This window comes from Cetorhinus maximus, unplaced genomic scaffold (assembly GCF_964194155.1).
Source record: "Cetorhinus maximus unplaced genomic scaffold, sCetMax3.hap1.1 HAP1_SCAFFOLD_2972, whole genome shotgun sequence".
Lineage (NCBI taxonomy): Eukaryota > Metazoa > Chordata > Chondrichthyes > Lamniformes > Cetorhinidae > Cetorhinus > Cetorhinus maximus.
Window position 1 is genome coordinate 17501 of NW_027598902.1, and position 15387 is coordinate 32887.

General features: G+C 52.8%; 1 protein-coding gene across 1 annotated transcript in view; it reads left to right on the forward strand.

The window, feature by feature from the left end:
* LOC144677747 (FH1/FH2 domain-containing protein 3-like) overlaps positions 1-15128 on the forward strand; it is a 32628-nt gene extending 17500 nt beyond the window's left edge. The window contains exons 4-8 of the mRNA XM_078537775.1: positions 3131-3250; positions 4337-4498; positions 9264-9454; positions 12427-12601; positions 14706-15128. Coding sequence (XP_078393901.1) covers positions 3131-3250; positions 4337-4498; positions 9264-9454; positions 12427-12601; positions 14706-14957 — 900 coding nt within the window. The 3' untranslated portion in view covers positions 14958-15128. The remainder of the gene's footprint in view (positions 1-3130; positions 3251-4336; positions 4499-9263; positions 9455-12426; positions 12602-14705) is intronic.
* Positions 15129-15387: the final 259 nt, after the last annotated feature.

Here is a 15387-nt window from a genome sequence, read left to right on the forward strand (position 1 = left end):
AGGACTGACTTCCAGATCGGAACCCAGTGGGGAGATGTTTAAATTTGTACAAGCTCTCCCAAAGTTTGAGGAAAGAGATGTTGAAGCAGTCTTAGGTTTCATTTGAGAAGATAGCCGAACAGGAAAACTGGACATTGTTGTTACAGTGCAGGTTGGTGGGTACAGCGCATGAGGTTTATGCTTCGCTGTCAGAAGAAATGTCGGTGAGCTATGTTGTGGTTAAAAATAAAAGCTATTTTGAGTGCCTGTGAGTTGGTTCCTGGGGGGATACAGGCAGAAATTTAGGAATATGAGAAAAGAGCCTGGGCAAACTTGTATTGAGTTTTGAGAGAGTAAAACAAAGTAATTTTGACTGGTGGATATGGGCATTAAAGAGAAAGGCAACATATGCAGCTCTTAGAGCGGTAATTCTTTTGGAAGAATTTGAAGATTCAATTCCTTCGGTAGTGAGAACCCATGTGGAGGAACAGAGAGTTGAAACAGTAAGACAAGCAGCAGAGATAGCTGGCAATTATGAGTTAGTTCATAGAGCTAAACCTTTCTTTCATCACCCTTCTAAATCAGAGAAGGATAGAAAGCGGGGAGGTGAAAGGAAGGTACGTACTCAGGGAAGAGTTGTAATAATGTGAGGCACATGAAGTCAGTGCATTGGAAATTACAGGGGAAGCCTGTTGGGATTATTGGGGTGCAGGAAAGTTCTGAAAGTAAAAGTACGGTTGTGATTCTGAGGTTCAGGCACAGGAAAAGCCAATGTTTTGTGTACAGGTAAAACAGGAAGATTCAGCGACAGGTAAAGAAGTGGAAATGGGTTCACAATTTACCCAAGAGAGTTCCGGGGAGCAGGTTGCAGAAATGTTTAGAGATTTTGTACACGAAGGGGAAGTCTTTCCATGTGTATAGGGTGGAGTAGGTAAAAACATTAAAATTTTAAGAGACACAGGGGCTAGTCAATCCTTAATGTTGTGGGGATAGGGATACTTGCTGTTCAGAGGGAGTATTGCAGGAGCAGGTGATAATAAGTGGGGTTCATGGAGATGCTAAGCCTATTCCATTGTGGAAGGTAAATGTAAAGAGTAGGTGGAAAACTGGTGAAGTGATTGTAGGAGGAGTGGAAAACTTGCCCATTTCAGGGGTTCAATATATTCTGGGTAATGATATAGCTGGGTCACAGATGGGGGTGATGCCTATGGTAGTTGAGCAGCCTGTAGATGTGTTTTCAATAGAAGTGTTGCAGAGAGAGCATCCTGGATTATTTCCAGATTGTGTGAGAAGTGATTACAGACTCACAGGTTGAAACACTTGAAAGAACAGGAAGTTCAAAGGCAGGGAGAGGGTGTGGAAGTCCAATTAGCTGACACTGTGTTTGATAACATTGTTCAAGAGGAAAGAACAGAGGACGAGGCAGCTGAAGTGTTTACCTCAAGGCAGTTAGTGGAGTTACAGAAAAAGCATTCGCAAACAAAACAATTCTTTCACACAACTTACTCAGAAACAGAGGCAGAATGTATTCCAGAATGTTGTTACCTTAAGGGTAATGTTTTAATGAGAAAATGGCAGCCTTATCATGCTCCAGCAAATGAAAGCTGGAGGGAGGTGCATCAGATTGTGCCACCATTTGGATATAGAAATGAGATTCTGAAGATAGCTCACGGAATTCCAATAGGTGGGCATTTAGGAATTATAAAGACACAGGCGAAAGTACAAAAACATTTTTATTGACCTGGATTGCATAGGGATGTAGTAAAATTCTGTAGAACATGTCACACATGTCAGGTGATAGGGAAGCCACAAGCAGTGACTAAGCCAGTACCTTTAATTCCAATTCCAGCATTTGAAGAACTTTTACTAGAGTCATGACTGGTTGTGTAGGACCCCCTTCCTAAGACTAAAAGTGGGAATCAGTGCTTACTGACTATAATGGACGTGTCTACCAGGTTTCCTGAAGTGATACCTTTGAGAAACATTCCAAAAAATAAAATTGTGGAAGGGTTAACTAAATTTTTTACAAGATGTGGTTTACCTAAAGAAATACAAATCATTTCAGTGTTCAAATTTCATGTCAAAGCTGTTTAAGGGAGTAATGAATAGTTTGGAGATAAAACAGTTTGAGTCAACAGCTTAATATCCTTAATCACAAGGAGCTTTGGAAAAATAGCATCAAACTTTAAAAACTATGAAGAGGGCTTATAGTAGGGGTTATCCAGAGGATTGGGAGAGGGAGTGCGACGTATATCAGAGTGTTACAGTGAGGGGTGTGGGGTATATCAGAGAGTGTTACAGTGAGGGATGTGGGGTATATCAGAGAGTGTTACAGTGAGGAGTGTGGGGTATATCAGAGAGTGTTACAGTGAGGGGTGTGGGGTATATCAGAGAGTGTTACAGTGAGGGGTGTGGGGTATATCAGAGAGTGTTACAGTGAGGGGTTTGGGGTATATCAGAGAGTGTTACAGTGAGGGGTGTGGGGTATATCAGAGAGTGTTACAGTGAGGGGTGTGGAGTATATCAGAGAGTGTTACAGTGAGGGGTGTGGGGTATATCAGAGAGTGTTACAGTGAGGGGTGTGGGGTATATCGGAGAGTGTTACAGTGAGGGGTGTGGGGTATATCAGAGAGGGTTACAGTGAGGGGTGTGGGGTATATCAGAGAGTGTTACAGTGAGGGGTGTGGGGTATATCAGAGAGTGTTACAGTGAGGGGTGTGGGGTATCAGAGAGTGTTACAGTAAGGGGTGTGGGATATATCAGAGGGTGTTACAGTGAGGGGTGTGGGGTATATCAGAGAGTGTTACAGTGAGGGGTGTGGGGTATATCAGAGAGTGTTACAGTGAGGGGTGTGGGGTATATCAGAGAGTGTTACAGTGAGGGGTGTGGGGTATATCAGAGAGTGTTACAGTGAGGGGTGTGGGGTATATCAGAGAGTGTTACAGTGAGGGGTGTGGGGTATATCAGAGCGTGTTACAGTCGGGGGTGTGGGGTATATCAGAGAGTGTTACAGTGAGGGGTGTGGGGTATATCAGAGAGTGTTACAGTGAGGGGTGTGGGGTATATCAGAGCGTGTTACAGTCGGGGGTGTGGGGTGTATTTGAGTTGTGACTACCTGCCCTGTCCTGATGTCCTGTCTCTCTATGTGCAGGATATTGCTGTGCCGCTCTTCAACCTGAAACTGGCAATGGAACAACTGGCCGGAAACAAGACCTTTCTCTGTATCTTAGCAACGCTTCTGGCCATTGGGAATTTCCTGAATGGTGTTAATGTAAGGGAACAGGGATATTTTCCAGTCACCCTCCATTTCCTCTGTGGGGTGTGAAAATAGGGAGTGTGCGTGTGAACGAGCTTCCTCTGGTACTAAATATTAATTTCAATTACCGGCTCGGCTATGCGAGGGAGTTTCGATTGTATTCCCATCAAACACTCCCAGGACATGTACAGAACGGGGTTAGATACAGAGTAAAGCTCCCTCTACACACTCCCCATCAACCACTCCCAGGACAGGTACAGCACGGGGTTAGATACAGAGTAAAGCTCCCTCTACACCGTCCCCATCAAACACTCCCAGGACAGGTACAGCACGGGGTTAGATACAGAGTAAAGCTCCCTCTACACCGTCCCCATCAAACACTCCCAGGACAGGTACAGCACGGGGTTAGATACAGAGTAAAGCTCCGTCCACACTGTCCCCATCAAACACTCCCAGGGCAGGTACAGCACGGGGTTAGATACAGAGTAAAGCTCCCTCTACTCTGTCCCCATCAAACACACCCAGGACAGGTACAGCACGGGGTCAGATGCAGAGTAGAATATTGTCTAGTCGTCTGGATTTATGTTCCTGGAACCTCGAGCCTATCTCACACCTCAACCTTGTTTTGGAGATATTGAGACCTAGAGTGTCCCCTGTGATCCCAGGGGGCAGCGAGCTAGCCAATCAGCTGTTGAGCTTCTGGGCTTGGGTGTGGGGGGCAGGGTGCGGGCTTTGCTTGGCCCATGTTGCTCAATAGGTGGCACTCTTGAGTCTTTGGGCACAATGCTGCCAGTTGAAGCCCCACTCTGGAGAGTTGAGAGGAGCAATCAAGGCCGACAGCCTCAGTGCCTTACCGAGGGAGTGCTGCACTGCCAGGGGAGCTGTCCTTCAGATGAGACTGAAAAATGAGGCCACATCTGCCTGCGCATGTTCTCCCACGATAGAGGTTCGAAGGTGCTCAGGGGAGTTATCCTTGTCGTCCTGCCTCAATCAACATCGAGTGATCGGCATGCAGCGGTCTGTGAAAGGCGCTATATCAATGCAAGTCTTTCTTTTTTCCCTCCCCTCCCCCCCTCCCCGCCCCTACCTTCTGGGTCTCAGGCGAAGGGCTTTGAGCTGAGCTACCTCGAGACAGTGCCGAGGGTGAGGGATACCGTCCACAAACAGCCTTTGCTGTACCACGCCTGCTCCATCATCGTCCAGAGCTTCCCCGACACCACTGACCTGTACTCGGAGATCAACGCCATCACTCGCTCTGCCAAGGTAACACGCCTCTTCCACCAGTGTTTCTCTCTCCCTCTCTCTCTCTCTCTCGACCACTTTCTGCCCATCATTTCTCTCTTCGTTGATAGTCTGCCTCACGTTCTCATCCTGCCTTTCAAACCCTCTCTCTCGGCTTCTACCCTATCTCGCTCTCCCTGCCTCCTTTCCACTTCCTGTCTATCTCCTTTTCTCTCTCTCGCTTTCTCTCTGTCTGTCTCTTTCTCTCACTCTCTTTCTCACTCCCTCTCTCTTTCTCTCTCTCTGTCTCCCTCTCTCTTTCTCTCTCTCTGTCTCCCTCTCTCTCTGAATTTCTTCCTCTATCTGTCTGCCTCTTTCTCTCACTTTCTGTCTTTCTTCCCCTCTCTCTCTGTCTGTCTTTCTCTCACCCTCCCTCTTTCTCTCTCTGTCTTTCTCCCTCCCTCTCTCTCTTTCTTCCTCTCTCTCTCTGTCTCTTTCTCTCACTCTCTCTCTCTCTCTGTCGTCTCTTTCTCTCACTCTCTCTCTCTTTCTCCCCCTCTCTGTCTTTCTCTCTCTCTCTCTCTCTCTCTCTCTCACTCTCTGTCTCTCTCTGTCTCTTTCTCCCTCTATCTCTCACGCTCTTTCTCTCACTCTCTCTCTGTCTATTTTTGTGTGTCTCTGTCTCTCTTTTTCTCTCTCTCTCTCTCTCTCTCTCACACTCTCTCTCTGTCTCTTTCTCCCTCTATCTCTCACGCTCTTTCTCTCACTCTTTCTCTGTCTCTCTTTGTGTGTGTCTCTGTCTCTCTTTTTCTCTCTCTCTCTCTCTCTCTCTCACACTCTCTCTCTGTCTCTTTCTCCCTCTATCTCTCACTCTCTTTCTCTCACTCTCTCTCTGTGTGTGTCTCTGTCTCTCTTTTTCTCTCTCTCTCTCCCTGTCTCTTTCTCTCTGTTGTAGACTCGATCTTCCAGAACAACTTTTCTTGGTGGACACGTTCAACTTTATTTACCAGACAGCAGCTGCAGCTACACTTGTGCATCAAACTCCGTAGCCAGAGAACAACTCCCTGCCCCGAGGTTCCCCGCGCTGCAAACTCATTGGTGTACACAGACCATGTGACCTTACAACGCGCGATTATTCTTAAAGCTACAGTCCTACGTTTATCCAAACTACAGTCGCTACATTCCTCCCCCTTCGACTTTTCTGCGCATTTCGTATTTCCAAAGGATATTTACCCCGTGACATCACAACGTTGACGCAGGTCGTGAAATGACAAGTTCAGTCTTCCAGGGTGGGTTCCCTGCTCCGTGTGGAACGCTGCAGCTCCCCGACTCCCGGTTCTTTTGCGGGAACCGCGTTCCCTGGAACCGCATTAACATCTGGTACCTCATTGGGCGCACGCAGCTTCAGTGTCGTTCACTCCAACAGAGACGTCGGGCGCGTCCTGTCGCTGGTTGGGCAACTTTGACAGGAGCCACTGGGGGTTCTCAGCGACGGACAGGTCGGGGGGGGAGCGGTGTCCCTCTTCTCCTTAAACGATCCAACGTGCTTCCACCTTGCACGTGGCCACGGCAATGGCCTGGTCACCGAGCTTGCTTTACCAGGTAACCACTTCGGTTTCCCCCACCCCCCCACCGAAACTCTTTACGTGCGCTGCTTCCCCGACGGTCAAGCGTCTCTCGAATCATGAGTCGCTTGTTGGGTTCCCTTGACTTTCATCCACTCCAAATTGGCGGGGGGGGGACACACCCAGGGCTTAGTCTGGTCCGAAGGGCACCGCCTCGGACCGGAGGGACCCTCGTAGAGGGCGTTGCGGGGGGTGCTGTCTCTCAGCCGGCTTTCCTTCCCTTTGCCGAGCTCGCTCGCTGCGCCTCGGACCCCGTCAGTTCAGCGGAGCCTCCCCGGGTTTCTTCACGCTGCTCCGCCCGCGTCGTTGGTGGAAGGCCGTCTTCGTTTCTTCGGGGCCGTTGAGTCCTCGCGCGCTCTGTTTTCACTCGGCCGTGGCCCTCGGGGGTCTCCAGGCTCTTCCCGAGGCCTTGCTCCTCTTCCTCGCTGCCTCTCTCCCTCTCACTCTCTTTCTCTCGCTGTCTCTCTCCTTCTCTCTCTCTCTGTCTCTCTCTCTGTCTCTCTCTCTGTCTCTGTCTCTCTCTCTCTGTCTCTCTCTCTCTCTCTCTGTCTCTCTCTCTCTCTCTGTCTCTCTCTCTCTGTTTCTCTCTGTCTCTCTCTCTCTCTCTCTGTCTCTCTCTCTCTGTCTCTCTCTCTCTGTTTCTCTCTGTCTCTCTCTCCCTGTCTCTCTCTGTCTTTCTCTCTCTCTCTCTGTCTCTCTCTGTCTGTCTCTCTCTCTCTCTGTCTCTCTATCTCTCTCTCTCTCTGTCTCTCTCTCTCTGTTTCTCTCTGTCTCTCTCTTCCTGTCTCTCTCTGTCTCTCTCTCCCTGTCTCTTCTCTCTGTCTCTCTCTCTCTTTCTCACGCTGTCTCTCTCCTTCACTCTCTCTCTGTCTCTCTGCATCTGTATCCCTGCCTCTCTCTTTCTCGCTGCCTCTCTCTCCCTCTCTCTCTCTCCCTCTCTCTGCCTCTCCCAACGGCCTTGATCTCCCTTTCTCTCAGTCTGTCTCTCCCTCCATCTAAGGAATGCCTCGGATTTAAAATTCTCATCCCTGATTTCCAAATCCCTCCCTGGCAGCGCGCCCCCTCCCCCTCCCCCTCTCTGTAAACTCCTCCGGCCCCCTCGGGCCTCCGGGATCTCCGCACCCCTCCGATTCCGGCCTCTCGAGCGTTCCTCCCCGATTTGAATCACTCCACCATGGGCGGCCGTGCCTTCAGCTGCCCGGGCATCCCTCATCCCGAGCTCTGGAATCCCCCCCCCTCAACCTCTCAGCCCCTCCCTCGACCGCTCCCTCCTCCTTTAAGATGCCCCTTAAAACCGACCCCTGTGACCGAGCTTTTGGTCACCTGATCTCATACCTCCTTATGTGGCTCAGTGTCAGGTTTTTTTTTTGATAATCACTATTGTGAAGCCCCTTGGGGTTGCTTCGTTAAGTTAAAGGTGCGATGATGGCGTACTGGTAATGACACTGGGCTAGTAACCCGGGCTAAAGCTCTTTGGGGTTGGGGGGGGTGGGGTGCGTGGTGGGGAACATGGGTTCAAATCCCACCCATGGCGGCCGGTGGAATTTAAAATTGAATTCATAAAATTTGCAATCATGAAGCCAGTTTCAGTCACAGGAACTGTGACAACCATCATCGATCGTCATAAAAAAAACCCATCTGGTTCACTTATGTCGCCCTTTAGGGAAGGGGGAAATCTTCCATCCTTACCCGGTCTGGCCTACACGTGACTCCAGACCACTCCCCGCCCCCCCCACACTGATGTGGTTGACCCTTAACTTGCCCCCCCTCTCTGAAATGGCTGAGCAAGATACTCTGCTCAAGGGGCAATTAGGAATGGGCAACAAATGCTGGGGCCTCGCCAGTGACACCCACGTCCCGTGAATGAATAAAAAAAGACATGTAACTGGTTGTTGTTGACTGTTCTGACACCCATGCTCTCCCTCCGTCACTCTTTATCTATCTACCCTCCCTCTATCTCTTCCCCCCCACCCCCCTGCCCCCCTCTACCCATCAGCAGGTCACACACTGAGAAACCCCAGATGGGATTAACCTGTGTCCTCTCTCCTCCCTCTCCCTCCCTTTCTCTCTATCCCCAACCCAACTCTCTGTCCCTCTCTCTCATGTCACCGCATCACACGGCACATATGTAATAACACTCGCGCCCCACAAGTGCCAGGCAGAGACCATCTCCAACAAAAGAGAATCTAACCATCTCCCCTTGACATTTAATGACATTACCATCGCTGAATCCCCCACTATCAACATCCTGGGGTGACCATTGACCAGAAACTGAACCGGACCAGCCATATAAATACTGTGGCGACAAGGGCAGGTCAGAGGCTGGGAATCCTGTGGAGAGTCACTCACCTCCTGACTCCCCCCGCAAAGCCTATCCACTATCGACAAGGCACAAGTCAGGAGTGTGATGGGATACTCCCCCCACTTGCCTGGATGAGTGCGGCTCCCACAACACTCGAGAAGCTCGACACCGTCCAGGACAAAGCAGCCCCCGCTCGATCGGCACCCCATCCACCAACATTCGCTCCCTCCACCACCGACGCACAGTGGCAGCAGTGTGTGTACCATCTACAAGATGCACCGCAGCAACTCACCCAGGCTCCTTTGACAGCACCTTCCAAACCCACGACCGCTACCGTCTAGAAGGACGAGGGCAGCAGACGCACGGGGAACACCACCACCTGGAAGTTCCCCCTCCGAGCCACACTCGCTGTCCCGACTTGGGAATATATCGGCCGTTCCTTCATTGTCGCCGGGTCAAAATCCTGGGGAAACTCCCTCCCCTAACAGCACAGTGGGTGTACCTACACCACAGGGGACTGCAGCGGCTCAAGAAGGCGGCTCACCCACCACCTTCTCAAGGGGGCAATTAGGGGAACGAATGAAAAAGAAACAACTGCCAAAGCCCCCTGTGTGGGTTGGGGGGTGGGGGGGGGCGGCGGGGGCAAGGAAGGGGCACGGTGAACCTTTGCCCTCTTCCCTTTGACCCTTTCCCCCTCAAGCCTTACCCCATGAGGTGACACAGTGTGAAGCCCCTGTGGTGGTCAGTCGGGGGTGGGTGGGGGTGGGGGGATGGTGGGGAGGGGGGGCTAGGGGGTCGTTAACCTTTGCCCTATAACCTTACGTTGCGCACCACGAATCCCCCCCCGGGCGGCTAAGCTTTGCCCTCTTCGCCCCCTCAGGTTGACTTCGCCCAGCTCCAGGCGGACCTGACGCGACTGGAGCACAACTGCAAGGCAGCATGGGACCACCTGAAGGCCATCGCCAAGAGGGACAGTGGCCCGGCCTTCAAAACCAAGCTGCCGGCCTTCCTGAAGGAGTGCGCGCAGCGCGTCATCATCCTGAAGGCGGTCCAGAGGCGGATAAGGAACAGGTAGGCTTGAATCGAAGTGGGGGAGGGGCGGCGGCCGGGGGGGTGGGGGGGCGGGTGTGTGGACTCGTCGCTGAAAGGAGAGTCATGGCGCCGAAGCTCCGCCTCTCGCGCCCGTCGGGACAAACACAGGAATGCCAAATTTCAAAGGACGGCAACGGCTCACACTGCGGGAGGAGACGGGGTGCTGGTCGGTTGGCAACTCGGCCCTGATTGGCCGAGTCGTCACCAGGGAGGGAGTAGAGGGGGGGCTATTGGATCCCCCGGGGTAATTGATTAAAAAAAAAGGACACCAGGCTTGAACGCATTCCTTCCGTCTGCCCGAGAGTGGGCCCCCGCGGTCATGAACGTACGCCCGCTTCCGGCGAGCGTAGGTAAGCCGTGTCGCGGTCTCAACGGGTGGCCTTAAATCGGTCGCGGGCGTGGCCGTTGGCGCGCTCGGGGTTGGTCGGCAGGTGCCGTCCGATCGCGGAATCGCACCCGGCGGTCGGCGTCTTGTTTTGGGTTTGGCCGTGGCGGGCCGGCGGCTGACGGCCTGAACTCCGACCTTGTGCCCGGCGCCCTCCCTCTCTCGCGGCGTAGATGGTTGCGGTCATTTTGAAATTTGGCACTCTTTGCCTTTTAGGCCCCGTTGAGCGCGCAAGGCAAAGGGCTTCTTCTCTTTGCGGCGATATCCGAAGTCCCGTAAGGCTGAACCCGGGCTGAACGCGGTGCCCCTCGCCGCCTCGAGGCGTTCCGAAGCGCTCTGCGGCCGGCGGAGGCGTGTTGAACCGGGGCGCCGCCCGCCATTGCAATGCGGGGAAACTCGGCAGCCAATTTGCGCACAGGGAGATCGCGCAAACAGCAAGGCGGCCAGTGGCCTGATCACCTATGTTTGGCGGTGCCGGGTGAAGAATAAATATTGGGCCTCAGGGTACCAGGGTCGGGGTGAGGAGGGGGGGTGGCGGTGAGGGGAGAGGGGGTGGGGAGGGGGGAAAGGGAGTGGGGAGGAGGTGGGGGGGCACACCCCCCCCCCCTTTTCTCTTACTTCAACAGCGACTGTGGGACCTTTTACGCCACCCAAGAGAGGGCAGAAGCCGGGGTGGGAGGGGGGGTGGGGTTTGGGGGTGGGGGGTGGTGGGGTTCTCAAGTTCACAATGTGGCTTACTTATACTTGCTAGAGGTGTCATACATTCATACGCAGGGCTCCCTCGGGCGCTGGCACCGGGAGTGTGTCGGGCCTGGATTTATTGGTGGGGGAGCCTTGAGTTCCCCCCGGAGACGCCCGAGGGCCGGAGCTCGCACGCCTCCCGATCCAGGAGCGCGGGTGATACCGGGCGCGGCGCGGGCCGACCACCCCGGGTGGAACGGCCCCGCGGGAGTGACACTTTTCAAAAGTGACCCTGTCCTCGGAACTCTCGTCCGCTGGCCGCTCCGAGTCGTCCCGAGGGGTGGCCGGAGTCGAAAACATCAAGCCCGCGGCTGGAGCCTTGTGTAGGCCCAGGTCGAGGAGCCAGGGCAAGTTCCTGACAGAATGCTGCAGAGGGACCTGGGTGTCATGGGACATGAATCACAAAAAAGTCAGTATGCAGGTACAGCAAGTAACGAGGAAGGCACATGGAGTGTTATCCTTTATGGCAAGGGGTGGGGGTGGAGTATAAAAGTCGGGAAGTCTTGCTACAACTGGACAGGGCGTTGGCGAGTCCGCAGCCGAAGTACTGCGCAGAGTTCTGGCCTCCTTACTTAAGGAGGGACGCACTTGTGCTGGGAGCCATTGGGAGAAGGTTCGCTCGGCCGATTCCCGGGATGAAGTGGGGGGGTTTGTCTCATGGGGAAAGGTTGAGCAGGTTGGGCCGGTACCCATTGGAGTTTAGAAGATCGAGAGGGGATCTTATTGAGACAGATAAGATTCTGCGAGGGGGTGGGCCTTGACAGGGTGGATGCTGAGAGGATGTTTCTCCCTCATGCGGGGTGGGGGGGTGGGGAATCTAGAACTAGGGGGGTCAATATTTAAAAATAAGGGGGTCGCCCATTTAGGACGGAGACGAGGAGAAATTTTTTCTCTCAGAGGGCGGTGAGTTTTTGGAAATCTCTTCCTCGAAAGGTGGTGGAAGGAGAGTCTTGGAATATTTTTAAGGCGGAGCTGGATAGATTCTTGATAAGCGAGGGGGGTGAAAGGTTATCGGGGGGAGGTGGGAATGTGGGGTTGAGGTTACAATCAGATCAGCTGTGATCTTATTGAATGGCGGGGCAGGCTGGAGGGGCCGAGTGGCCTACTCCTGCTCCTAATTAGTATTTATACAGCCAGTGCCATTTAAAATTAGAATTGTAGGAATGAAAGGCTTAACATATGAGGAATGTTTGAGGGCTCTGTGTCTATGCTCGATGGAGTTTAGAAGGATGAGGGGAGATCTGATTGAAACTTACAGAATACTGAAAGGCCTGGATAGAGTGGACGTGGGGAAGATGTTTCCATGAGTAGGAGAGACTAGGACCCTAGGGCACAGCCTCAGAGTAAAGGGAAGACCTTTTAGAACAGAGATGAGGAGAAACTTCTTTAGCCAGAGAGTGGTGAATGTATGGAATTCATTGCCACAGAAGGCTGTGGAGGCCAGGTCATTGAGTGTATTTAAGACCGAGATAGATAGGTTTTTGATTGGTAAGGGGATCAAAGGTTACGGGGAGAAGGCGGGAGAATGGGGTTGAGAAACTTATCAGCCATGATTGAATGGCGGAGCAGACTCGATGGGCCGAATGGCCTAATTTCTGCTCCTATGTCTTATGGTCTGTATGAGCTGCTGAACGTGGATCCTCTGTTATTTCTTCCTAGCGGACTCCCTCTGCTGGTAAATGTATATGTATACATGTATATGGTATATGCCTTGAGTGGACAAAATGCACATTGCAATTTTCAATACACTAAGGCTGGAGGCTGGTTTTTGCCGCTCGGAGAGTCGGTAGCAGTGGGTGGGATTGACGCTGCCCTCCCATTGCAGGTTCCATTCCTTCCTCCTGTACTTCGGTTATCCGAGCTCCAGTGTTCGCAAGATGACTGTGGGCAAGTTCTGCAAGCTGATCAGTGACTTTGCCCTGGAGTACCACACAGCCCGAGCCCAGGTCCTGCAGCAGAAGGAGAGGCAGGAGAGAGAGAAAGAGAGACGGCAGCGAGAGGTCAGTCACCGTGTGTGTGTTTGTGTGTGTGTGTGTGTGTGTTTCGGGTGGGGGGTAGGTTTGGCAGGGGGAGGGGGCGGAGGTGGGAATGGTAGTAAGAGGGGGGAGTGGAGGGAAAGAGAGAGGCAGAGAGGGAATGAGAGAGTGGGAGACAAAGACAGGGAGGAATGGAGGCTGAGACAGGGGCAAACAGAATGAGAGAGAGAGTAAGACACGGAGAAAGAGAGAGAGAGAGAGAGACAGAGAGAAAGAGGCAGAGGAAGAGGCAGAAAGAGAGTGAAAGAGACAAAAAGACAAAGAGAGAGAGGGACAAAGCCAGAGAGAGAGAGAAGAGAGAGGGACAGAGAGGGAGAGTGAGAGAGAGAGAGAGGGAGAGAGAGAGAGAGAGAGAGAGAGGGAAGGAGACAGAAAAACAGAGAGGGGTACGGATGGAGAGAGATGAGCAGAAAGACAGAGACACAGAATGCGGCAGATGGAAATATGGACAGAGTGTGAGAGTGAGAGAGAAAGAGAGAGATGCACAGAGAGACAGGGAGCAGGACAGAATGGGGGCAGAGAGAGAGAGAGAGAGAGAAGCAGAGAGAGAGAGATAGGCAGAAAGGGGCAGGCTTAGAGATCGAGGGAGGGGAAGGGAGAGGGAGAGAGAAATAGAGAAAGACAGACAGAGAGATAGAGTCAGAGAGATCGAGAGAGAGAGAGAGAGACAGCAAGATAGTCAGAGAGAGAAACTGAGAGAGGGTGAAGAGGGAGAGGGAGAGACAGAGGCAGAGACAGAGAGAGAGAGAGAGAGAGAGAGAGAGAGATCTGCATACAGCAAGAAAGAGAGGCAGGGAACCAGATAGAGTAAACATTGAAGAGAATTTCAGATGGGAGCAGGAGTGTCACCTCTTCCTGTCGTCAGTGGAATGTAACCGGGGAAGACCAGAGCTGAGGAACAAAAGAATGGCTTTAGGAATAGGAGCTTTACTGTGTATCTAACCCCGTGCTGTATCTGTCCTGGGAGTGTTTGATGGGGACAGTGTAGAGGGAGCTTTACCCTGTATCTAACCCCCTGCTGTACCTGTCCTGGGAGTGTCTGATGGGGACAGTGTAGATGGAGATTTACTCTGTATCTAACCCCGTGCTGTATCTGTCCTGGGAGTGTTTGATGGGGACAGTGTAGAGGGAGCTTTACCCTGTATCTAACCCCGTGCTATACCTGTCCTGGGAGTGTTTGATGGGGACAGTGTAGAGGGAGATTTACTCTGTATCTAACCCCGTGCTGTACCTGTCCTGGGAGTGTTTGATGGGGACAGTGTAGAGGGAGCTTTACTTTGTACCTAACCCCGTGCTGTACCTGTCCTGGGAGTGTTTGATGGGGACAGTGTAGAGGGAGCTTTACTTTGTACCTAACCCCGTGCTGTACCTGCCCTGGGAGTGTTTGATGGGGACAGTGTAGAGGGAGCTTTACTCTGTATCTAACCCCGTGCTGTACCTGTCCTGGGAGTGTTTGATGGGGACAGTGTAGAGGGAGCTTTACTCTGTATCTAACCCCGTGCTGCACCTGTCCTGGGAGTGTTTGATGGGGACAGTGTAGAGGGAGCTTTACTCTGTATCTAACCCCGTGCTGTACCTGTCCTTGGAGTGTTTCCTGGGGACAGTGTAGAGGGAGCTTTACTCTGTATCTAACCCCGTGCTGTACCTGTCCTTGGAGTGTTTCCTGGGGACAGTGTAGAGGGAGATTTACTCTGTATCTAACCCCGTGCTGTACCTGTCCTGGGAGTGTTTGATGGGGACAGTGTAGAGGGAGCTTTACTCTGTATCTAACCCCGTGCTGTACCTGTCCTGGGAGTGTTTGATGGGGACAGTGTAGAGGGAGCTTTACTCTGTATCTAACCCTGTGCTGTACCTGTCCTGGGAGTGTTTGATGGGGACAGTGTAGAGGGAGCATTACTCTGTATCTAACCCCGTGCTGTACCTGTCCTGGGAGTGTTTGATGGGGACGGTGCAGAGGGAGCTTTACTCTGTATCTAACCCTGTGCTGTACCTGCCCTGGGAGTGTTTGATGGGGACGGTGTAGAGGGAGCTTTACTCTGTATCTAACCCCTGTACCTGTCATTCCCAGGATCGCGAGCAGAGCTCGGGTGCCGAGTCCCCGCTGAACGTCGCGGCGGTGATCCGGAGCATGTATCCCGAGGTGAACCGGCAGCACGAGCACATGACGGAGATCCTGAACACGCCGGAGAGGACCCGCAAGTTCGACTCCAGCCTGCCACGCAGCCGGTGCAGGAAGCGGGAGCGGACGGGCGAGGGGGCGGCAACGCCGGGAATGAAACCTTGGGCTGGCGCTGACGTAGTGGTGACGTCAGCGGACTAGTAATTCGGGTGCCCGGGCTAATGCTCTGCTTGGGGTGCGGGGGGGGTGGGGGGGGTGTTGGGGGGTGGGGGATGGGGGGGTGGTGGGGGGAGTAGACAGAGTGGGTTCGAACCCCACCAACTGCAGCTGGTGGCATTTAAATTCGATTAATAAAACCTAGAATTGAAAGCGACTCTCAGTCATGGTGACCGTGGCAGCCATCGTTGTTCGTCGTCAAAAAAAAAAAAATCCCCATCTGGTTCATTCGTGTTTCCCATTTGAGGGAAGGGGAAATCTGCCGTCCTTACCCGGTCTGGTCTACACGTGACTCCAGACCCACCCCCGCCCCACCCTACCCCACCCCACCACACCCCCCCCACAACACCAACACAGCGAAGCGGTTGAGCCTCATCTTCCTATCCGAGGTGGCTGAGCAAGGCACTCGGTCCAA